The sequence below is a fragment of the Mustela erminea genome, chromosome 2 (assembly GCF_009829155.1).
Source record: "Mustela erminea isolate mMusErm1 chromosome 2, mMusErm1.Pri, whole genome shotgun sequence".
NCBI lineage: Eukaryota > Metazoa > Chordata > Mammalia > Carnivora > Mustelidae > Mustela > Mustela erminea.
Window position 1 is genome coordinate 117137036 of NC_045615.1, and position 24965 is coordinate 117162000.

A 24965-nucleotide genomic window follows, 5' to 3' on the forward strand; every position below is an offset into this window, starting at 1 on the left:
GAGGAAGCTAAGGCCTGGAGAGAAAACTGACTTGCTCAAGGCCATAAAACAACCACTGGCAGAGCTATAAATCTGGGTCGAACAATTTCCGAAGTTGGACTTCTTAGACTATATTTCTCTACACCACTTGACAGTGGCAAGGCTGGAGCTGGTCTCTCCTGTAGTGCCAATCTTCCCAACTCACAGCTCAATGCTTTCATGCTGGTGGCCTCATGATTTGTTATAAATCAATAAAGCACTATCAGCCAGCCTTCCTCTTTCTAAGAGCTGGTCTACCAGCTCACCTCTGGCTATCTGACCCAAATGTGCTCTGCTAGGTTTGTTGGTGACTCTTACTAATCCTTAAATTCTCAGAAAACCCATTCTTCCTCCTGGTCTTCCTGCCCTAAATCCACGCTTTTAATGCCCAGAAAAGGAGCAGGCAGTCCTCTAGGGCAGGAAGGAAAGCTGCATTTCTTCTACTGGGCTCTTTTTCAGACTTGAGGTCCCAGCATTGTCTGGGTCTTTCCACATAATTGGTCCTTATTCTGCACAGACTGACACCCTGAGAGCCCAGGGCCATCTACCACCCATGAAAAGCTTCTCTCAACGTGATTTGTGGAGATATGAGTCCTCCCTTCCCCCACATGCCTCCTCTTTCCTCATTAACCTTTCAAAACCATAATTATCAAGGAAACGGAGGGTGTCTGATAAGTTTCCCTCCTCATGCCTCTCTTCTAGCTTGTACTGGGGGTTTGTGTCTACCCAGGAGCTCCGAGAAATTCTTGGGCACAGTTCAGAGAGATGGCAGGTGGTGTTTGATCATGGGACCCCCCCCCCCCCGACCCTATCCCAGAACCCCCCCACCCCCCAACCCCATGGGAGGGCTAAGCTGCTTGTAAGCCAGGGTGGCAACAAATCTTTCAAGAGGCTGTTTGAAAATGCTTTATGGCACGTAGGGTTACAAGGCTCTAGCTGAACAAATGGAAAAATTAGTCTACCTTAAAATATCCAAGGCAAGTAATTTCCTATCACCTTGTTTCTTAAATGTACTTAACATCTAGAATCTGGGCTTCCCAAAATATGGATAAGGGTCATCAGTTAAAATGGCAACTTGGAGATAAAAATCTTCTGCTTTAACAGTCGCTCATAAAATGATGCCATCGGCCCTTCTGTTTGGAATGGTATGGGTTGGGGGAGGGGCAGTCCAATAACATCAGATACTAAGTGTTCTTGAATTTCACAGGCTTGAGGCAGCCTATGGGCAGGACTTTCACCCTGAGTCCACCAAGGCTCAGCCTCAGACACTCTGCTCTCTCCACAAGGGCTTCCCAAGGTCTCACACCTGGGGTTTGCTTTGGTTTTATTTTTTCTTAGATGAAAGTTTGCTTTTCTAGCTCATTTCTCCAAATTTTAAAACTACTTCTTGGCCTGTGAATGGAGTTACCGGTGACAACCACAACTTATTTTCTCAGTCTGCTTATTTTCTTATATTCTTTGTCCTTTTTGTTCTCCTCTTCCTCTTTCTTGAACCTTTGGCTCTTCTTTTCCTTCCCTTCATTCTCTCCGTTTATTCATTCACTCATTTATTCCATTTCATTTCTTCAATTAAGATTTACTAAGAAATGTGCATGTACCAGGAACTAAGAGTGCTAATTCCCAGCAATAAAGCCCAGTCAGGAATTCTGCCTGCAAAGAGCTTACTCTTGGGGCGAGTGTGCCATACACGTGCATAAGCAGAGGGGAAAGAGCGGAGCACTGTGGGCATGCACAGGACCTGCCCCTAAGAGTTGAAGAAGGCTACATTTGACCTAAGACTGGAAAGATGAACCAGAGTTGGAGAGGGAGGTAAAGGGAAAGAGTGCCCCAAACAGCACCAGTAGCAGGTGCAAAGGCCCTGAGGCATAGGACAATAAAGTTCAGCAAAGGGGCTGAAATTAGAGCTGTTGCACTGAAGCACGAGGTGACTAGTGGCAATAGACATGGCTGGAGAAATCAGTTAAGGGGCCAGATACTGGAGGGCCTACCCAGAACAGCAAGGAGGTTGAACTGGATTTGGAAGGTGACAGAAAGGTTGGAACAGCAAGTGACTTAACGAATTAAACAACAACAACAAAAGAACAAATGAAGGATTAACCCATTCTTCACCACATACCAAGGAACAGGGACCTCTGCGTTTCCCAAGATGCCTGGTGTCATTATGGAATGAGTCATCTGGCCCTAATGTTGACAACCGGGGGTGGGGGTGGGGGGGGTGGCTATGACTCACAGGGATCTGAAAATAAATCAGCCCTATAACTATAGATGCAAATGAGAATAAATGGATTCTCTGGGGCTCATGGCAGTTGGTCTTTTTTTGAGGAGGGGAGGCTGGATACTGAGATATGGGGCCTGCTGAACATTATAGCATCTTCCCTGTACCTTTTGGCGGGGGAATTACTTCACAGACCATGAATATGAGTCACTAAATTCTAAACCTTGGGCAAGAAAACAAAGTTTGATAAATGTGTCCAGCTACTGGAATAAAGACCCAGAGTGCAAACAAATCAAGAAGTTCAGACTGTGCCAACACCCAAGGAGTCCCAGACCTGTGCTTAGTGTGACACGTGCATACACACACACACACACACACACACTCACACATGCATACACACATGCTCATATACACACACGCCCTCCCTTTCTTTCCTTGAAATACCAGTTGCAAATGTCGATTCCCATGTCTAAAAGGTGTCAAAATTAAAAGTGACCAAAAGAGGGACGCCTGGGTGGCTCAGTTGGTTAAGCAGCTGCCTTCGGCTCAGGTCATGATCCCAGCGTCCTGGGATCGAGTCCCACATCGGGCTCCTTGCTCAGCGGGGAGCCTGCTTCTCCCTCTGCCTCTGCCTGCCATTCTGTCTGCCTGTGCTCGCTCTCTCCCCTTCTCTCTCTCTGATAAATAAATAAAATCTTAAAAAAAAAACACACAAAAATACTCTTAAAAAAAAAAAAAAGTGACCAAAAGATGAGGCAGAAGTATATTTTGGAAAGTTGGGGAGCTGGATAGCTCATTTAAGGGGGAAAAAAAGAGATAAGGAAATAAAATCAGTCAATCAAGAACCATGAATCCAAAAATCACATCTTTTCAAAATGTTCTAATATTTTGTGGATTTATTATGTCTCCAAAATTCCTGTAGTATTTTTATGGGTTTAAGGGAAACTACTACATGCATCTCATTTCATTCTCTAGAAAACCTTGAGGAACGACTATGAAGGTCTGGCCTTTAATTATGAACCAAACACCTAGGTTACAGAACTTAAATCCTTGTAATGGTGCATAAAACCACACCAGAGCCCTGATTAGCTTGTCCAGTGTTAATTAAAACCCTTCTCAGGCATTCTCTCCCACTGCCTACTTCATGACCTGGAATAGTCAAGCCTAATTTTTTCTAAATATATGTAAATCCAAGGGGTTAAAAAAAAAAAAATGTAAAGGCTGATTAAGTGGAGAAGAGGCTAAGCAGGAAGACCTCCCAGTTGGTCCTCAGACTGAGCCTCTCAAACCAGCAGCAGAAAATCCTCTCTGATCTTTGATCATGGAAGACTTCTCTGCATAACACAGACTCTTGTGTGCATTTTTTAAAGAGCCAGCATCTTTCAAAATGGCGCCTTCCACGAACCAAGAACTCCCAGAAACAGTGAACATCACCATCATTTGTCAAGAAAATTTGGTAACATTTAAAAGACATTTCCCAAGAAAGGACCTCCTCCCTGCCATGGAGTTTTTTTGAGTTGAACTCCAATGGCCATCTCTGTGAGGAAAGCTGCCTCTGGCGAGGAGTTGGAAATGGATCTCTTGTGGCAACATAGAAATTTTTTCTGGTCAGGGGGGCGTACAGAATTAAAACTTTGATAGTTTTTCTTCCTTTTCTCAATTGTACTTTTGTTCACAGATTCAGCTGGGAGAGAGAGAGCACACATTTAGTTTGGAGTTTATGAGTTCATATTTTATAATTAACGTTGCCAACAGGGGAGTTTGATTAATACCACACAGTGGATTTTGAGCAATGTTCCATACAAATTGCCAAATTTAGCAATAAAATAAATTGGTTATGTGAACATAATTAGTAGGATGACTACTTAAAATTCAAAACTGAATGCGAATAATTCCAAATCATCTGAGCCACAAATCCATTATTTGTAGAGAAGGGGGAAAGCATAGCATTTTGGGTTTTATTTTGCCCTCAACCGCAATGTTATTCACCACCAAGCTGAATATAATGAAACTTCCACAGTGGGTTGTGGCAATATTTTGGAGCAACCCAGAAGCACACACATACGCGTGCACGCACACACAAAAGGGATGTCATAAAGATAAGAAATGCTAAACTGTGACTTTTCACTGCAAATGTAAAAATCTATAACAAATTTCTCAGCAAATGCAGCATTACGTTTTTCTGATGTGTTCCCCATAAACCTCTAAGTACACAATTACACGGTGGAGCTTTTCCCTTTAATATTCACAGTACCTTATTGTCGCCCTGGACTTCTGCAAGCCTTTGCTGAAGTTCTTTAATTTCTTCTCCCAGATGTTTATTTCGGTCCTGAGAATCTCGCAGTAGTTGTGCAAGATTAGCCTGGAAATGTCAACATATTATGGAATACAATCAGAAACATGGGAGCGGATCAATGTGGGGCTTTGTTGGCTTGCTGAGGCCGGCGCCCCGGCCGAGTGGAGCCATGCAAAGCCCATTAGATAAATGCATCCATGATCGCAAGTGTACACATCACACCATGACAACTGCATGGTGAGGGCAAACAGCACTGGCTGTGAACCTCAGCACAGGGATCTCCTTTGTTTCCAGAAGGGCACAAGGACAAGGAACGGAGGGGTCAGTCATATTCGACTTTTTAGAGAAAAAAATGTTAAGGGCTCTGCACTAAAAATCTTGCAAATGGATGTAGAGTTCAATTATAAACTTGAACCAACAATACAGGAGAAAGCTTCATTTCCATGTTTAGATAGTTTTCTTCCCCTTCAGATAGAACTGGTTTAGTGAGCTTTTCTTTGCTGCCTCAATGCCCAGAATTTTGATCACGAGATGAGTTTGCCAGGGAGGGGACGAGGAATGAGCAACCACTTCAGAAATCAGGGTCTGGAGGTAATCCAACAGTCCCAGCTGGGTTGCTCACCTCCTTATTCCCTTCTTCTGGTCCCGTGGTACCAGGACTGTTCACCTGCCTGACCCGGGTTCATGACATCATCCCATCCATAGGCTGTGCCTCCTGCTCAGACCCAGATCCCTCTGGCCCATATGGCACACTCTCTATGCACCAGCCTCCCCACCTTGAGCCAGTTCCACCTCACATCATCACTGCCCCCTTCCCCAGAGCATGGGAGCACCTTTTAATCATGCCCCCACCCCTTCTGCAGGTACCCTGAGCTTGGAAATGGCGGTCACGTGACTGCTTTTTGTGCTGCGCTGTTCCCCTTTTTGCTAGCTGCTGCTTGCTCTGGTTCTTGCCTTGTTGCCCTCTCCTCTAACCTCAGCGAGAAGACTGCCAGCGACGGAAAGGCAGAGATGTTGTTCCCCCTTTCCTTGGTGTCCATGTCTGTTGCTTCAGGAGGGGCTTGTGTTCCAGCAAATGTTTTAAAAACTCATGATGAATAAATGAAGGAAGGAAGGAGGGACAGAAGCAAGCAAGCAACGAGAATATGGCCTGTGGGGAATCATTCAGAAATAGTTGGAAGGGGGATTTTTAAGATTATTGTGAAGAATCTCTTCATATTACAGCTGAAGAAACCCAAATGCAGAGGCATTAGGGGACTAGCGTAAGTGTAGTGGCCAAATCTCCAAGCACCTTAATGCTAATACTTTTGGGGGTGCTCCTGGCTGGCTCGGTCGGTACTTTCGACTCTTGATCTCAGGGTCATGAGTTCAAGCCCCACATTGGGTGTGGAGCCGACATTAAAAAAAAATAATTTTTTGAATGCTAATACTTTTGGGAATACTTCAATGTCAGCTTCTAAAAAAGGAATGAAGGCGGAAAGATAAAAACGTTAATCCTTGGTTTGGCTCATCCCTGACTCTGCACTCTGTCATCTCCCATGTCCCATCTACTAGGGATTCAGGTTGTCCCTACCTTCAGGTTCTTCCCTACTCTGGCTGGGCACTCTACCTGCCAAGTTTACTTCCTTGCTGTTGTCCAAGCATACCAGGCATGCTCCCATCCTGGTGCAGTTGCTCTATACTCTCTCATGGGACTGCTCTCCCACTAGAATACCTCTTGGCTCCCTCTCCCTTTCACCTCTTCAAGATTTTGTGCAGAAGCCACAGTCTCAACAGGGCCTAACTGGACCACCCAATCTAACACTAACTCGATCTAACACTCAATCTAACACAGCAACCTGCTCGCCTCCACCCTGATCTTCTAAGCCCCTTCCCCTACGCTATTTTTTTCCTTTGTAGCCCATGCCATCTTTTAAGATATCATGTGATTTATTTCGTGGCCTACTGCTTACCACTTATTTCCTGCCTCTCTCTCTCTACAAAAATAGAAGTTCTATGAAAGGCAAGGAATTTTGTTTTCTCTATGGTCTACCCCAAGCACCTAGTAGATGCTCCATAAATATTTCCTAAACAAGGGACAATATGTTGAGTCTGGAGATTGTGGTCTCAGCCTAGGGAAGAATATGGAATATTAACAGTATGTACCAACACTGAAGCCAGTGCTGGGCACAGAGTCTTGCGTGGAAACCTGACTCATCCCCACCGGCTCGATTTAACCAAGCCCTGTATTCCTCAACAATGCGATCTAATTTTCAACCTTGTATGTGCGAGGTTCATATTTTAGAATAGCTGTATTCTGATTTTCTCAGTTTTCCATTCTTATCAGATAAAATGTGGTGAAGGATGCAGAAAATTAATTCCCATCTTACACTTAAAAAAGCAAAAAACAAGAGACACTGTGACCAAATGACTATTTCTGGAAGTTTATAGAAATCAGATCAATTAAGCTGGCTCCCAGTTCTTACACTTAAAAAAGCAAAAAACAAGAGACACTGTGACCAAATGACTATTTCTGGAAGTTTATAGAAATCAGATCAATTAAGCTGGCTCCCAGTTCTGCCACTTATAGGGCTGGGTGACCGTGGGTGAAGTACTCAACCTCTTGAGTCTCCCCATCTGAAAATGCAGCTGACCACACATATCTTATGTGACCATGTGATACCTAAATTGAATAATGAATAAATTGAATAACGAACACAGGACAACTCCCACAGTGCTTGGTATACAGTAGGTGCTGGTTGAAGGGTTAGCTCCTCCTGACTGTCCTTCCAGTAGCCCCAACTCAACCACTCAGTGAATGGCTGGGTAGACACTTCCGAATGCCTCCTCGGACACAATTAGCTCCTTTGTGACCCTGCTCTTTTACTGCTCCTTATTCAACCATTTGCTTATACAACAAATATTTATTGAGCATCTACCATGTGTTTTAGACTCTGGATATACAGCACTGAGCAGGACAGACAGAATGCCTTGCCCTTGTACACTCCCATCTGAATAAATGATATTACATTAGTTACATTATGTTGCCATAAAATACAGAATGACCTAGTGCTTGAATGATGAGAAAAACAAAGTGGGCAAAGGGAACAAAGTGTGCCCAAGGAAGGGGCCACATTTAAAAAAAGATTTAAAAAAACAGAGAGAGATGGCATGAGCCTTGTGGATGGGAGTGGGGAAAGTTCCCGATAAGAGAAAAGGCACCCTGCTTCCCTCACTCCTAACACATCACAGGATTCTGATTCCCGATTTCCCATTGGAGAACAGTTCAAGGCCACAAGGACAGGCCGACCCCAGGGACCAGAGTGCCGTGATGATTTAGCTCTTGACTTCCCTTTCCTGGTTTCTCCCCTCTATCTGCCACTCTCGTCCCTTAGCACATGGTAGCACAAGTGCGCTGCCTCTGCTTTCCTTCCACGGAACCCCAGAACATTTCCCAGACATGAGCTCAGCTAGCATAATCCCTCCCTCACAGACTGGAGGGACTGGTCCCACGGAGGAGCGGGGAAGCAGCGTCTCAGCACCCCCTCTGCAGGAGACACAGCAAAATTCACCTTCACGGCGCCTGCCTCTTCCTAACCAGCAGAAGGGACACTCAGGAACAAATGCTTGTAAGAGTGACAGCAAAGGGGATCAAGAGGACACGTATCAGGACAAGCACTGAGTAATGTATAGAGTTGTGGAATCTCTATTATCCACCAAAAACTAGTATAACATTGCATGTAAACTATGCTGGAATTAAAATTAAATTTGAAAAAGAGTACCTGTGGAAACTTAATAAAAGACATGCCCACGCCCCCCCCATATCTGCAATGTCCTTAACCTTTTCTTTTCTTTTTTTTTTTTTTTAAGATTGCGTTTATTTATTTGAGAGAAAGAGTGAGTGACAGAGAGAGAGCAGGATCAGGGGAAGAGAGAGAGAGGGAGAAGCAGGCTTCCTGCTGAGTGTAATAGCCAAAGGCAAGCTGGATCCCAGGACCCTGGGATCATGACCTGAGCCACAGGCAGACACTTAACTGACTGAACTGCCCAGGTGCCCCAGTCTTTCTTCTTTGAATCAACAGTGGCTTAGCTCTACGGGTAGTGGGAAGGCACTGATGTTCCGTCACCAACCTCAGGTTGTAGCTAAACCAGTACAACCCGATCCAACCATGGAGAAGGGCTAGTCCTCTATCTCCAACCAGGCACAGAGCAGAACTTTTGTAAAATACAATAAAAATCAATCACTAGAAAAATAAATTTGGGTGCCTGGGTGGCTCAGTCAGTTTAGCATCTGCCTTTGGCTCAGGTTATGATCTCAGGGTCCTGGAATCGAGTCCCATATTGGGCTCCCTGCTCAGTGAGGAGTCTGCTTCTCCCTCTTACTCTCCTCTGTTTTTTTTCTTTCTCAGTAAATAAATAACATCTTTAAAAAAATGAATTTAAATAGCATCAGGGTAAAACCCCCAAGTGTTTGGTAGAGTCAACAGACATAAAATCATGCTGTCAAATCGCCACAGAAGTTTCTGAACACTTCCTCAATTTCTGTGTTTATCACGGGCCAGAAGCGAGCTGCCTGGCTCCTGGCATGGTCCTGGGGCCTCACTTTGAAAAGCCCCGAGCTTGGAGAGCTGCCAGGTTATTTAGCTATTAGCACAGGGTGGGCACCTGGTATTCACATCACAGGTTCCAGTGCTATGGGAAGCAGAGGACAAGGCTGCTTCTGGAAAGAAGGATTTGTGGGGCCGGTGATGTGACTGCTGACCATTATTTACTCTGCAGCCGGCTGAACAGAATTCTACCAAAATAAAGCCAGGCATTTCCATAGTAGCCACAGAATGGTGGTCCATTAGGAGCGCAGAGCCTCCATGCTGGGTTTGAGTAAATCTACTCGTGCTTTGAAACCGACCCCGCTGTTGGGTACGGTGGGGGAGGCACCCCATTTCAAAGCGCTCAGCTGTAATTTCACATTTCCCAGGCTGGGTGACTTGTCAACACACATTTCATTTCTATTCAGTCTTTTCAGTCCTTCCACCTCCTCAACTCCAAAACAATAACTTCGGGAACTGGAAAATGACTGCTCTGATAGGGTACCTAATTCCTTGACATATACCTTAAAGAGGAAAAAAAAAAAAAAAAAAGAAAAGAAAAGAAAGAAAAGTAGTCCATTTCAAAGCACTCGAAATAGAGGAGAAAAGTTCACACGATTCTTTTGACCAAAAATAACACCCATGACTCACACAGGCTCACTCTAGCAATCCATCAAGTTAACACGTGGGTCTGCTTATAATTTATCAGCTATGCAGGGCGTTTTGTCTCTGTGTTATTGAGAAGGACTCTGTGACCATCAGTTGGCAATAGCCACACTATGTAAAGGAAATGTCAAAGAAAAAGTAGCAGACCGCCTAACCCTGGGAAGGCTTTTGAAAGGAAGGAAAACCAAACTGAGAGATCATTTCCTCTAGATCTCTGAGGCAGGAGCCAGCATAAATAGCAAATCATAAAAAGGTTTAAAAGCTCTTTTAAATATTCAGATCTAGCCAGGGCCCACAGGAAAGGTTGACATTTTAGCTCTGATAACAGGGGAATGAATGCAGTAGCATCTGTTGTAGGACCGGTATACTGCAGTGACTCTTTCTAGCTGCAAGTTCATGAACATCGTGATCGGGAAGAGAGACGAGCGGGATTGGATGGGAATGTCTCTGGGACATTGGAGGCCAAAAGGATTCAGACACACCTTCGTTGAGGAACAAGTCAACTCCCAGTTACCCAGTGATGTCTATAGAGATGCACTGCCAAGGCCAGCCCGTGGTGTGGGCACCAGGACTCTCATGGAAATTCTCTCTGCATAGAGATGAAGACCACAAATCCTGATGGTTATTGTGGAGGTAAAGATCTGGAAGGTGTGAGAGCAGTGTGATCTCACTCCAACCTTTCGCCTTCTGGGGGGCAGACATTCTCACAAAGACAGAGAGCCACATGGGCCAAGGGAGCTGTTCATCCAGCTTTCTTCCAGTCCCACTGCATCCTAGGCTCCAGCTCTTGCCTCAACCACTGGGTTTTGATTCTCCTATAAGTGCCATAAAATATGTCAGAACAGTTTACACTCTAGATGCAACAGAGTTTAAACTTATAAGAATTGATGGCAGGGAGATTTAAAAAAATCAATGATATAATCACATTTGGCAATGACAATCACAGGTAAGGACCCTTGTTTCCAATGATCAAGTAATCAACACTGGCTCACAAGGAAGGGATTTCAGGACACTAGTTATAAAAAAAAAAAAAAAAAAAAAACCACCCTGAATCCTTCAGATGGGGAGAAAAGGATCCACTATATACCACTTTTCTCCCTGAAGTAGGAAAAGTAAAGATTGGATATGAAGAGGATCAGAATATGCCACTCCAAAATATTCCACTTTGCCATGAGGATATTTTGAGTTGAAGGCAACTGCGAATCAACAGTTACAAAGAGTTCCCTTCCCTTCTCCCCATTTCTACCTAAAAGCAGGGCATAAATTTCCCTTTGTGAAGCTGTCCCAACCTCTTTTGAACCAAAACGAAGTAAGCAGCCCATAACCAGAGAGCCATTCGGGGCACCCCAAGATCTGCATTATACAAGACTTACTAAAATAACCCTTAGCTCCCATTAACTTCCTATACATTTTCTAGTCACTTTCCCATAGCTGATCATCCCTTGAAGCCCAAATGCCCTTTCTTTTATTAAAATGGTATATAAGCCCCTGAGCCAACCACTTCTTTGAGTTTCACCACTTCTGTGAACTCCCATACATATAAAATAGCCATAAAATTGTATACTCTCCCTTCTGTCTCTTGTTAGTTAAATTTGCAGGCCCCCAGGTACTGAACCTAAGAGTATAGAGTGAAAAAAAAAAACCACACAAAATAAAAGAAAGTAATGAAAAGTTTAAGATTAACCATCCATCCTTGCACTAGCCCAGACACCGGCAAGAGCAGAAAAAGGGGTGGGCCACTTATTTCCACCTGAGTCCTTAAATAATTCAGACCAGTGACCAGGCATCAGGGGCAATATTCCAGGGGCAATCCCCCATGTCATCCTGAATCTCTGTAATTTATTAGACACATATCACTGCAGGAACCTAGCCATGGAAAACTTAGTCTCCATCACAATGTAAAAATGATGTACACCAGAAAGTCCTGGTGACATAAAAGTACTGACATAAAAGTACTTATCAAATTGCTGACAGAAAAGTACTTATCAAAAGTGGGAGGGAAAAAAGTTAAGTAAGAGCCAGAGAGACAGGTAAAACCATGACCTATGCACTTCCTCGAGAACAGTAAGGAAAAGAGAGGGTGAGGGGGAAAGAAACAGAGACCAGACTCAGGAACCAAGCTGCTGCATGAGGTGTTAAAAAGTTTGATGTTGTGTTGGGGCACCTGAGTGGCTCATGTGGTTAAGCATCTGCCTTTAGCTCAGGCTTGATCCCAGAGTCCTGGGATCTGGAGCAGGGAGTCTGCTTCTCCCTCTTCCTCTGCCCCTTCCCACCGCTTGTACTCTCTCTCTCTCTCTCTCTCTCTCTGGCACTCAGGGTATCATACACATGTGCTCTCTCTCTGAAATAAATAAATAAATAAATAAATAAATAAATAAATAAATAAAGTCTTTTTTAAAAGAAGTTTGATGCTGTGGACTCCTTAAAGCCATACCTTTGAGAGGGCAGAGTACTAGATTAAACAAGGATATGTTTAAAAAAATGTCTGATGAAACATCAAGTATGCTTGAGCAGTATGATTGATAGCAAATTTAATTGCAATTTTGACTCTGCTGCTTTGGTCTATGGTGAGTCCTGTGTTAATAGTAATAGACGGAGACTTGCTTTGCTGAGCAAGGGCTCCCTATTCATAGCGACTGCCAAAGTGATGACCTCTGCTACAGTGACAGTTTTCCTATTTACACAGAAACAACCACTCAGAGCTCCTGCCATACATATGCTTTGGCTGTGCAAGGAACCCTTGGCAGACTCCTCCCACCTCATAACCTCAACACACGTGCTTGCGAATGAATGCATTTCGAGGCCCATAGGCAAACACACACCCAAAGGTTTGGAAGGTTGCTGTGGACATGAATGTTTGCTTCATCTTGGCCATTATGATTCTGCATTGGCCTACTATCAATTTCTCTAGATTCCTTGAGCCTAAACATCCCTATCTATAAATTGGGGGTGGGGGGCACTCTCACCTTCCTCCCAAACTCCCTGCAAAGATCCACAGAGCTGATAGCAAGACTCTCCCTCTAGTACTCAGAATGAAATTACAGTCACTTCATTCGGGAGGGCTCTGGCAAGCCGGGCCTGGTTTTCTTCCCAATTTCCCTGGTGGAACAGGAAAGTTGCACTGTTCAAAGAATCGTGAAAAGAAACATCTCAAAGCACTTGAGATCTTTGAAGGAAGTTTTAGGTTGTGAGCATCAAATCCAAGAGACACAGCGCTGCTCTGATTTGCAGTCCCCGGCAGACGAAAATAAGAGTAACCAAAAAGACTTTCGTACTGAAAAGTACAAGGCTCCTTCCCATTCCACAAAGGGCCAACCCGTGCTCTGTTTTCCCCGGGCTTTCACTCTGGCGCATGACACCGTCTAAATAAGCCGTCAGTCTTTAAGGGAAGAAAGCAAAGGCTCCCTCTTAAACCTGGAGGAATACCTCCCATGATATGTCGGCTTGAAATCAAAAAGGAAGAAGACAAAGATGCGTTTGATTGTTTAGAAGTCCAATGCGCTATCCATTGCGCAATTGTTTATTCAAGGAGGAGTCGGAATGAGGAGAATGTGCCGCCCTGACCCCAAAGAATCCCATCTTCTAAGAAGATTAACCCAAGATAATTCAAATTCCCTTTGTCTCCTTTGGAGGAATTGCTTGTTTAACAAGAGAAAAATACTGAAAGGGTTGTCTGAGATCTTGTGGTGATCTCTCTCTGCAGTGGAAAGAAGTGCTCTGTGTATAGTTCTGCCTAGAGTATCCAGAAGACGTTTTCATTTCAGTATCCCAGGAGAAGTTATTAGTGCATTGCTGTTGTCACGATTTCTTCACAGTTTCCTTAACGCATGATTTGCCATTGGAAATTGAGTTGTTTTCAAAGAGATTCTAGGTTCTAAAAGAAAGCCTCGACAACAATATTTCTAGAACTATAATCATGAAAGTTCTGGTCTGTCCTCTGAGGAGGAGACAAAAGAGGCAAGAAGATATTTATGACCAGACCGTTAGTTGCCATGAGAAAGAACACTGGCTTTACCAGGTACAGATTCCTAGCTGTTTCTGGCTCTCCACCACTTCTAAGCACATCAAAGCACTTCAACTCTGGCTTCCAAAATGGGTTAAGTTAAATGTTGACTAGGCTTCCTCCCCACTCAGTCTAAGAGTCGAATATAGAATAAAAAACCTGAACGAGAACAAGGAACTACAAGTTAGCAGATCTGGATTTTAGTTCTGCTCCATGAACTGGCTGTGTGACCTTGGGCAAGTCAGGGGAAAAACAGAAACCAGGCAACATTCATTGAGCACTTAGCAAGCCCCAGGCAATGAGCGTGATGAACACTATCATACCAGTTCCTCAGAGGAGCTTTATGAACGCGTCTCATGGTTACGTTCACATAGAAGGAATGTGAACCTAAGAAAGGGTAGGCACCTTGCCAGAGATCACCCACCAGCAGGTGGAAGGGTGAAATTCACATTGGTAGGATTGGATGCCAAACCTGGGTTCTTTCAGCCTGCTGTGAGCTGCAACGCTGCCTTGCGACTTTGTGCAAGACCTAACTTGCCAGTGTGACATTGGGAGACAGTTGGGAGGTCACATACATACATGCATGCATATATGGTCTCAGAAAAGCACAAAGCACTACCGAGGCTGAAGATGCAGTATTGCTTCTACCTACATTGAGAAGAACCTTCAACTACATTTGTGTTCAGCTCAAGGTGCTATGAACACCTTGTGTCTATAGAACGCTTGGCTGTGCCTGGCCAACCCTGAGATGGGCCCCTGGCTTGAGCCTGGCCTAGAGGAGCTCTCGCTTGGGACTGAGGAGCAACTTTTTTCTAGAGATCAAAGATGTGGAGTCACATTTCCCATTCTACAGAGAAAGCAGGTTCACAGAAAGAAACAGTGGCTGCTGAGCTCCAGAGGGAGCTGGGGTAGCCAAAGCCCCGGCTGCATTTCTGCCTCCCTGCTCTCTGCTCAAATACCATAGTCTGGGGGGCTTATAAACCCCAGAAGACTATTATTCAGAGTTCTCCAGGCTGACAGTCTGTGACCAGGGAGCCAGCGTGGTCAGACTCTAGTGAGGACCTCTTCGGTTGTGACTTCTTGGGCCCCGTCTCTGGGGGCGGAGAGCAGAGCAGAGAAAGCGAGCTGTCTCATGACTTCTGGAAGAGCACTAATCCCGCTCGTGTCAGCTCCACTTCAATGACTTCTTCTCATTCTAATAACTTTCAGAGGCCCGACCTTCTAATACCATCACACTGGGGGAGCATAGTTTCAATATATGAATGTTGGGAGACACAGACATCCTGCCCATAACAATGATCATAGCACCCCCTTCCTCTGAGTGCAGACACGAACAGGGAAGACTGAAGTAGAGACCACAGAAATTCCACCTTCCCAATCAAGAAACGAGGCTGATGGGCAATGAAATGGCTCTATGTGGCATCTCCTTTTCTAATATGTGGATCTTTGGACCTCCATGTCCCATCTGTTAACATGACAGCTGGCTCTTGTTCCAGTGCTTTCTGCTTAAGTAAGTGCACCTGCTTTTCAGCTGGAGGGGTAAATATTTTACCCACTGTCTTGCCTTCATGATAAACATGTAAATTAATAAAGGAGACACCAGGTCAGAGGGCATGCTTTTACCCCGTTCCTGCTAGACGAAAAAGTGAAGAAAATAATTTTGCCTCTCCCTTCCAGTCCTGTCACATGTGTGTCAAAGCTGTCTGCTTCTGGCTAAATACAAAGTCTCGTTGCAACCAGGACTGAAATACTTACTGGTGCATTTTCGTCTCCACACCAAGCTAAGGAAGAAGGCATCTTAACACTCACTGCCGAAAAACCAGTCACATGTGTCTATAAATTAACTAAAAGTAAATAAAATTTTAAAAATGTATTTTGAATGGATAAAATTCTTTATATGTCCAAATCCTGGAACTATTTCTCCCCACTATTTATCAAGACATCTCTTCCATCACTAAGGCAGAATTCTCTCCCTTGCTTTGGGAGAGAATTTGTATTTCTCTCTCCATAGCATCAGTGTCCATTATATCTGATTTATTTTAATTATTTTGTTTATTGTTTGTTCATAGCATCTCTACTAGAATTAAAGTGATTATATTATTTATCTTCTAAACCAACAGGCTCTGGAGAGTGAAAAGGAGCCCTAATACAAATTATGCCAGGATAAAATGGAGATGTTCCTCGGGAAACAAAGGTGTGGTCACCCTAACTACAATGCAAGTTCCAGAAGCTCGGGGATTTGGATCTGACTTTTCTCAGACCTGTGTCCCCACTGTCTAAATTAGCACAAGACCCCCATGAGATGCTCCATAAATAGGTATTGAGTCAATGTGGTTAAGAACACGAGCTCTGAGTGGACGGCAGGGGTTCATACTCTGGCTCCAACACCAATGAATTACGTCATTTCCCTGTGGTAATTTCCTTGACTGCCATATGCTTCAATTTCCTCATCTGTCAGATGGCGACACTAATGAGAGCACCCACCTCACATGGCTGGGTGAGAACTAAATGAGCTCATCCATAGCATAATGCTGAGCACAGGGTCTGTACATGGCTAGAGCGGGCACTCCAAAAGGTTGGCTGCCATCATTACTCTTGGTCATTCCAAGGTCGTGTGAAGAAGGCGTGTGGAGCAGACAATTATGTCTGCCTACCCAGCACCCCTTAACATGACAACAGTAGAAGCCTTCTTGTGTCTATAGAACGCTTGGCTGTGCCTGGCCAACCCTGAGATGGGCCCCTGGCTTGAGCCTGGCCTAGAGGAGCTCTCTCTTGGGACTGAGGAGCAACTTTTTTCTAGAGATCAAAGATGTGGAGTCACATTTCCCATTCTACAGAGAAAGCAGGTTCACAGAAAGAAACAGTGGCTGCTGAGCTCCAGAGGGAGCTGGGGTAGCCAAAGCCCTGGCTGCATTTCTGCCTCCCTGCTCTCTGCTCAAATAACCCTCTGAAGTCCTATGAGCCAGGAAACCTCTCTTGGACCCCAGATACTTTAACCTGCCAAATGGAAACAAAAGGGTCCTGACAAGGGCCATGGTGGGCAGATTCAACACTCTCTTATATCACTGATTAAAAAAAAAATTTAAGGAGGATTAGGTGGAGAAGGAAAAAATGAAAAATATTTATTGGTATTCACCCTTTGCCAGGCACCATGGGGAGGACTCTGCTGGCACCACTATGTGGTAGGTACCATATTTATTCCCATTTTATGGATGAGACTGCTAAGACTCAGACACTTCCCAAGGCCACACAGTTATTTACAGTGTCACTGCTGGCTTCCTAGCAGCCCTTCTATCCTCGGTGATTAATCAAAGCCAGTGAACACATGGCACTCTCCTGGTGAATGTCAGTAGACCAGGAATGGGAGCATGTCCTACACTAACCCAATTAGAATGGAGAAAAGCACTTCCATTCCATGGCGGGGGGTTTTGCCTCTCTTGCTTAGGGGAATTGGCCTTAGAAGAAAGTGAAGTTCTTTATTCTAAGTAAAGAAGAAGAAAGAGAAAATTCAAGAGTTCTCTATCTTTTCAAGAGAAAGCTGGTGTTGAAATTGGCACAGTGGTAGAGTGGTCAGATAAAATACAGGATGCCCTATTCAACTTGAATTATAGATAAATAATGAATAATGTGTTGGCATACATTTGTCCCAAATATTGCATGGGTCATACTATGTCTTTTTCTTTTCTTTTCTTTTCTTTTCTTTTCTTTTCTTTTCTTTTCTTTTCTTTTCTTTTCTTTTTCTTAAGTAGACTCCATGTCCCATGTAGAGCCTAACACGGGGCTTGAACTCAGGACCCTGAGATCATGACCTGAGCTGACATCAAAAGGCAGATGTTTAACTAACTGAGCCACCCAGGTAGCCCAAGGGCCATACTTTTATCCTGAAAACGTTTTAGTTGTCTATCTGAAACCCGAATTTCCCAACTGTCCTGTATTTTTTTTTTTAAGATTTATTTATTTATTTGAGAGAGCCAGAGAGTGTGTGCCTGCTCATAAGGGCAGGGACTCAGCGTGGAGCCAAAACACCAGCCTCCATCTCCTGGCTTGAGATCATGACCTGAGTCGACTCTTGAGTTAGATGCCTGACTGACTCTGCCCCCACCCCGGCACCCCCTAGGGATCCTGTGTTTTATTTGTTAAGTGTGGCACAGTGGAGAGAAGGAGTACACATAATGGAGAAGTAGGATGCTCTACCTTTGAGCTTCTGGTTTTGCAAAGTCATTGATACCTTTATTGTTTAAACACTTCAGAATTTCGGTTGCCGGCACCCCAACCCATCCTATCTCATGCAGCAAGTCAGAGGTTCCAAACCAGGCAGGAAGGATATAGCGCCAAAATCACACCACTGTACAAATCCCAAAGGAACAGAAATTGAATGCTATATTCAAATCTAAAAAGCCATCGCTGAGGACACAGTACTTGCTTTTTCAGAGCTATATGAATGCAGCTTGACAGACTCACTAGAATTCTTCAGATTCTCCTTGGTCAATGTAAATTTTTTATTATAAAGTCATGGGACGTGAATTCACTTAAACTGTAAAACTCCTTCATGAATACTAACAAACTTGAAAATTTCAACAAGGATGACTGTTCCTAGCCACCAAAAACCACAGAAACATCTAGTAATTCCAGATTAAGGACAACTTTTAGACATTCATGATAAAATTAAACCCTTGTAATTTTGTTGAAAAAAATCAGCTCTATAGCAAAATCTGACTTCAGATCAAACCTGGAGTGGTACAAAACAATCAAATAAAATAGAAAGAGAGTATAGGAAAGAGTAGTACTAAATAACCAAAGGGGTAACTGAAGGAAGGAGTTGCGTTGCTGTTTAAGGGTGAAAGTCCTGTGTGTGTGTGTGTGTGTGTATGTGTGTGTGTGTGTGTGGCATACTATTTACTCAGCATCAAAAATCTCAAGGAAATGGACCCAACAAGTTTACATGTGATGTCAAGTATATAGTCAATGAACAAAAACAGGATGTTGAGTTAACCATTACAGCTATGAAGAAACAAAGCAATTCCTGTATCTTCATTTCCTAGTTTTGAAGACCTGCTCTGAGGCAGAGGCTTCTCCATAACGTGGAACACATAGCATTAACATCACCATCATCTGGGCTCGCTTCAACCCCATAAAAAGCTGTATTTCAGGGCATGTCAGTAGAGAACAATTGTCAAGTTGAGGGAAGGTCTGACAGAGATACCTTTGGAAAATAACAACATAAATATGTATGTATGTATGTATGTATGCAACTAAATTAAAAGAAATATGATTTATGATATTGCTGGACATAATGTTATAGAAATCTTAACTGTCCCCAAATTAATCTACAAATTTAACAAAGCCCCAATCAAAATACCAATAGGTTGGTTCATTTGTTTTGGTGGAATGAGAGGAAGGCTTGATAAAATGTAAGTTTTATCTGGAAAAAGTAACAAATAGGAAACACATGAATAGCAAGAGCAAAGGGAAGGAGACTAGCCCAAACAGATGTCACAAGTATTACAAAGCCAAAACCCATAGAATAATGTGGTACAACACCAGGACTACACAGGAAGCTCCATGGAACAAAACAGGAAGTTCAGAAACAGATCTACAAATACGTAAGATTTGTTCAATGACACACATTAAGTATCTGAAATCTGTGGGGGAAAATGGATTCACCTATAAATGATGTGGGCTATCATTTAGTAAAAAAGAACATATGAGTTTTGGTAAGATGGTTTTAGTGTATGTGTTGCCGAAGCGAGCACGAGGTAAGATGGTTTTAAAAGCCTGAAATGGTAGAGGCTGAATGGGAGAACAGAATCCATCCATGAACAGTATGCTAAAGAGTGACGGCCCTGAGCTCTCAACTCATGGCTCCTGACAGGATTCCCAACAAGAAAGGGAATGCTGTCAACTGGTATGCCCTCTTTCCCCTTGTTACACCTCACTGGGTTTCCTTCCACACCATCACTCCCACAACCGCCAACCCCTCTTCTCAGTGAGCATTTCTCTACTACCTGTTCCCCACTCTGTAACACAAAAGGATTCTGGGAAGTTAAGAGAAGTTCTCTATACATTCTGGATTCCCTGACACCCCTGACACCCCAGTCATTGTAAGGCATCTGTATGAACAATCCAAGAGTTACCAAACTTCAGGAATAAGGCTTACCTGTTTCCTCTTTTCAGGGGGAAGTGACGGATCTCCATCCTACAAAGAAAGAAATGTTACACTTTACTTAAATAAAAAAAAAAGAAAAAGTGTGCTTAGATTCAGGGAACTGAACAAAACTCCAAACTAAATTCAGACCCTCCCACTCCTTCCCCCCGCAATCAATAGTGTGCTGAACCAAATTCAAATATATTTTTTTAAGATTTTTTTTTTTAATTTGAGGGAGAGAAATACTGAGAGAAAGAGCATGAGCAGGGAGCAGAGGGAGAAGTAGGCTCCCCACTGAGCCGGGAACCCAACATGGGGCTCGATCCCAGAACCCTGAAATCATGACCCGAGCTGAAGGCAGATGCTTAACCAACTAAGCCACCCAGGCATCCCTCACATATGCTTTTTTAAAAATTAAGTATAAACTGAACCAGTTATTTTGGAAAAACCTCTAGGAAATCAGTTCCAATTAGGACCAAACCTAGATACTTTCTAAAACCATATGAACCAAGTAAATACATGAAAAACTGGATTTATCTTTGAGCAGAGCCAAAACTGAGACAGTATTTCATTTGGTTTGAGTCCAATCCCTCTTTTCAATGTTAGATCCAAAGGAATAAAAGTGGATGCACACATGCTTGAGTTTTCTCCATGGGCAGAACAAGTTGGGGGTGGGGATATGGTAGGGAAGAGGGGATAGGATATGGTCAAGATAAAAGAGAATTAACTGAGAACTTGCAGTCTTCTCAGACTCTCTGTCTTAAAGGATTCATTTTCCCCTCCCCCACCCCTTCGGTGCCACCTGGAAATAAAAAGAACTCAGGTGACGCATAAATGCTCAGTAAACCAGTACTCTTGTCTCCCATGCTGCCTGAATATAAGTCAATATCAAGTAGAAACTTCCTATTCTATTTCTGCTTCAGGAGAGTTCAATGACCCCAGCTTAGATGGCTAAATGTGAGCCATCAGGTCAGCACTCAAAAACAGAGATCGTAACGTTGTGAGGGAAAAAAAGTGGAATGCATCTAGTTCTCTACCATTGGTACCCTCCATCTCAGTATAATCTGCAGCCTTAACAATCTTGCCACATAAAAAAACCCAGAGTGACTCTAAATGCCCAGCATAAGGGAAAGGGAAAAGAAATTATGGAAATCTTACTATGCAACTGTTTTTAAAAAGGAGTTAAATTTGTTCGTATGGCCTAGAGAAATGACCAAAGGACTGAGTGAAAAGCAAGTTCTGGGACTATGTTTACACAGTGGGGATGAGCAGAACTCTGCAGTGATGGAAACGCTCAGTATCTCACCGTCCCCACACAGCGGCCATCATGGAACTCTTCTGCGTCCACATAGTCCCACATGGTATCCGGCAGGGATTGGGCCCATGAAATGTGCCGAGACTGAAGAACGGCGTTTTCAATTTCACTGAATTCTAATTAATTTGAAATGGAATTTAAATAATCACATGTGGCTAGCTGCTTTTGGATTGGTGCAGATTTGTAATAAGAATCCTCTTTAAACAGGGGTGCTTGGCTGGCTCAGAGGGTAGAGCAAGCAACCTTTGATCTCCACGTGGTGAGTTCTAGTCCCAACTACCCTGAGTGTAGAGATTACTTAAAAAAAAGAAAAGAAGAAAGGTAAAAAGAAAAAGAAACAACAAAAAGTGATAAAAATGATAAAAAAAAAAAACAATGAAAAGCCCCAAACGATTAAACTAAGAAGGAGGCAGGTACAAACACATTTGTATGAGTTTTCATAGATGCCAGAGGAGGCAGTCCGGAAGCACACAACGCCTGCTAGCGACTGGGGCTGGGTTGTGGCGGAAACAGGGGTGACAACTTTCACTTCTTCATTTTTCCATGTTGGAACTGTTTGAATGTGAGCCTCCCCCCACTTTTTTTTTTTTTTTTTTTTTTTAAAGAACTGGTGTGTTAAAATCGTCACTTTTTTTTTCTTTTAAAATTTTAATTCCAGCGTAACCCACTTTCTATCTTAAAGAGGGCACGAGAACATCGCCGTGACGTAACACGTACAATCAGCTCCCGGTACTTCTTCTTCAGGGACTGATGGCGCTCCCGAAGCTGATTGGCCATGAGTTTGTACTGGTCCCTTTCTTGCTGGCATGTGTCCAGCTCCTTGGAGAGGATCAGCAGGGCTTCCTTTTTACTCTCCAGCTTTCTTTTACACACCAGGTACTGCAAAACAAAAACAAAAACAAAAAGAAATCCAACCAGCTGGTCAAAAACGTCAATAGACCTCCGTTTAACACACCCCCTGTTTCATGCTTCCTGCACGGTTGGTTTTGTTTTGTGGAGTTTTTTGTTTTTAGAGAACATATACCCAGAGATGTCAGTCAGTAAATGATGTATGCAGTAGGTATACAATATGCAGACTGCCATGGTACCTGACCTACACCCCTCACGACAGAACCAAAACCCTGGATGTTCATGAACTTTAGCAAACTGGGATAAACAGATAAAATACTTTAGCCAACATATAAGTAAAAAAGCAAATTTTTAACAATGACATAGATAGATAGTTGGACCCAAATTTTGTTTTAAAAAATATATTTAGGTAAGATTATATAAAATTTTATTAAAATTCAATGAAATGATAGACACAGAAAGATAATTCAATACAAATTTTGTAAAAATATTAGTAACAACTCTTGGCCACGTGTTTTTTTATAATTTTATTCTTTGTGCTTTTCTGTGTCTTCTAAATTTTCTAGAATAAACCCATATGGCTCTACTATAATAAGTAAATACAAAAAGTGCTATTAGAAATAACTTAATTGAACTATAAATCACTGCTGAAGATTTCCTTTGTCCATTCACCCCAGCAGACATTTTCTTACCTGAGAATGTCTGTTTACTAACTCCACCAAGATGTGTACAACTTCTATAACTCCAGTGCAGGCACCCACCACCCAGGCACCAAATGAGTTAAGTATTTTAGCCACACTTCGATTACCCCCAAACAGTTGGGTGTACCTAGCTGGAACTCTTCCTCAGGGGGACAGGATTTCTTCATCCCTCCTTCTCTCCATCAGCCCATCCCCACCCTGACCATGAACCACCCTCACCTGATAATCAGCCACCACACGGGCCAGTGTGAGCCTGACTGGGACTCTTGACTTTCATTGGATATACTGCACGGCCTGGCGTTATTCACGTATGTGAAATGTGGCATTAAATACCTTTTGAATTTGCCCCGTAAAAGACCAAATCCAGAGCATTCATGAAAACAATTTATAGTTTCATTATACACCCTGACATGAGCACTTTGTCATTACGGACGCTCGCACAAAGCAGAGAGAGAATCAGCGCTCCCATACCATTGGAGTCAATGCTCTTTTATGGACAAAAAGCATTACTCATATATAGTGCTTGCTTGGAACTGACTTTGTTAAGTTCAATTTCAAATAAATGAAAGGGGAAAAAGAGAGTTTTGTGCATTAGCACAATTTTTTTTTTCCTAAAAAAAAGTAATTGCTTAGCTTCAAAACAAAGGGGAAAGAAAAACCATTCTGAGACGGATTTGAGTTCTAAGAGAGGACACTTCCACCTTGGGTGAATCTTATTCCTGGCAGTAATGAGGTTGGAATCCTGCCTTAAAACGTCCTGGATTTTTAAGACTTTGACATCGTCTTCGTGGAGGCAAAATGGTTCTGTTGCCACTGTGATTTCTCAGGAGTAAAATCCCCAACGAGTAAATATCAGAGGAGAGTGGCTCAAAACCTAAACTGCAATGTCCTAAGGGAGGTATTGAGATTTCACAGGGAAAAAACCCTGTTTACACACAATTTAACAGATCTGCCCTTGCGCCTCTGGTTCTTTGCCCGGGATCAGCAAGCCTCGGTTGTCAGGGCTGTTAGTATTGGTGGCACAAAAACGGCCACCTTTGTCCCTTCACTTGATCAGATTCAACTCTGAGACCCCACAGACACTGTCTTCCACCTTCGGGGAAGAAAATTCCAATTGCGTGGAGACATTGTGAGGTGCTGTAGGCAAGATTAGCCGTAACATCGGTCTCGGGAAGTGGTGAGGGCCACCTCTTATTGGCAAAGTGGAAATTCAGGTTCGCTGACTTTGAACTGCTGTCTATTAGGATCCAAGAGCACAGCCGCTTCTCTCCCAAGGCCTGGTTCAGACAGGGCCTTGGAAGCCGTGAAGGGCTGTAATAGGACTCCCTTCCCTTGAGTCCAGAGTACCCGGCAGGAAACAGGCACAGAGGCCTCTGTGAAGACAGTGACCTGGGACTTGCTGAGGGGCATCCCTGCAGCTCGAGTTCCTTCAAGGCACGAAAAACAGGACCATTATACCTGCCCCAAAGGGTCAGAAAGCAACACATTCCATACAGAACCTAGAGCCACAGCAGCAAAAGGGTGGTCTTTCGGAAGCCGCTGCTCGACAGCGTTTATCCCTTTCTTCTGCTGACTCCGGTCTAGAGCAGCAAACGGCAACAACTGCCCTGCATGCCGTTTATTTTTATCACGAGAACAAATCTCAGGCTGGAGCCTCATTTCTGAAGCAGCTCAAAGTGGTGCTGCCCCGAAGACGGGACGGCTTCCCCGGAGTCCCCCAACCCTGGTGCGGCAGAATCAAGAAGGAAGAAGGCTAGAGAACACTGCGCTGAGTCCCCCCGCCCCACCGCAGGCCGGGGGTGCTGGTGAAACTGCGGATGCCTGGCCCCAGCTCAGAGCCACGGAGTCGGAATCTCTGGTACCGGCTCAGGCTCAGGAATCTGCATCGTTAGCCCACGGCACGGGGAATCTCACTCCGGCTACACTTTGAAAACCCAGGCTCTAGAGGCCTCCTGCTTCATACTGTGTCCAGAGTTAGAACCCGAACTGCAATAGTTCGAGAGGCCAGCAGTGGCCTGCGGGTCCAAGGGCGAGGCACAGTCTCAGAACCGTTCTGTGCCATTTTTTGGAGACCAGAGGGAGACCAAAGTACAAGCAAGGGCTCTGTTTCCTGCACCCGGCCAGAGAGCTTATGTCTGTTATCAAAGTAACAACAGAAAACTCGGGGGTGGCGGGGGGTGGGGGGGGTGGGG

The 24965-nt window shown here is 43.8% G+C and overlaps 1 protein-coding gene across 4 annotated transcripts in view; it reads right to left on the reverse strand.

The window, feature by feature from the left end:
* Window positions 1-24965, reverse strand: part of CCDC149 (coiled-coil domain containing 149) — a 98827-nt gene that overhangs the window by 43598 nt on the left and 30264 nt on the right. For all 4 annotated transcript variants that reach the window (XM_032333999.1, XM_032334000.1, XM_032333997.1 and 1 more), the window contains 3 exons: window positions 21941-22102; window positions 19921-19959; window positions 4488-4595 (listed from right to left, as the gene is read on the reverse strand). In XM_032333999.1, the coding sequence (XP_032189890.1) occupies window positions 4488-4595; window positions 19921-19959; window positions 21941-22102 (309 nt within the window). The remainder of the gene's footprint in view (window positions 1-4487; window positions 4596-19920; window positions 19960-21940; window positions 22103-24965) is intronic.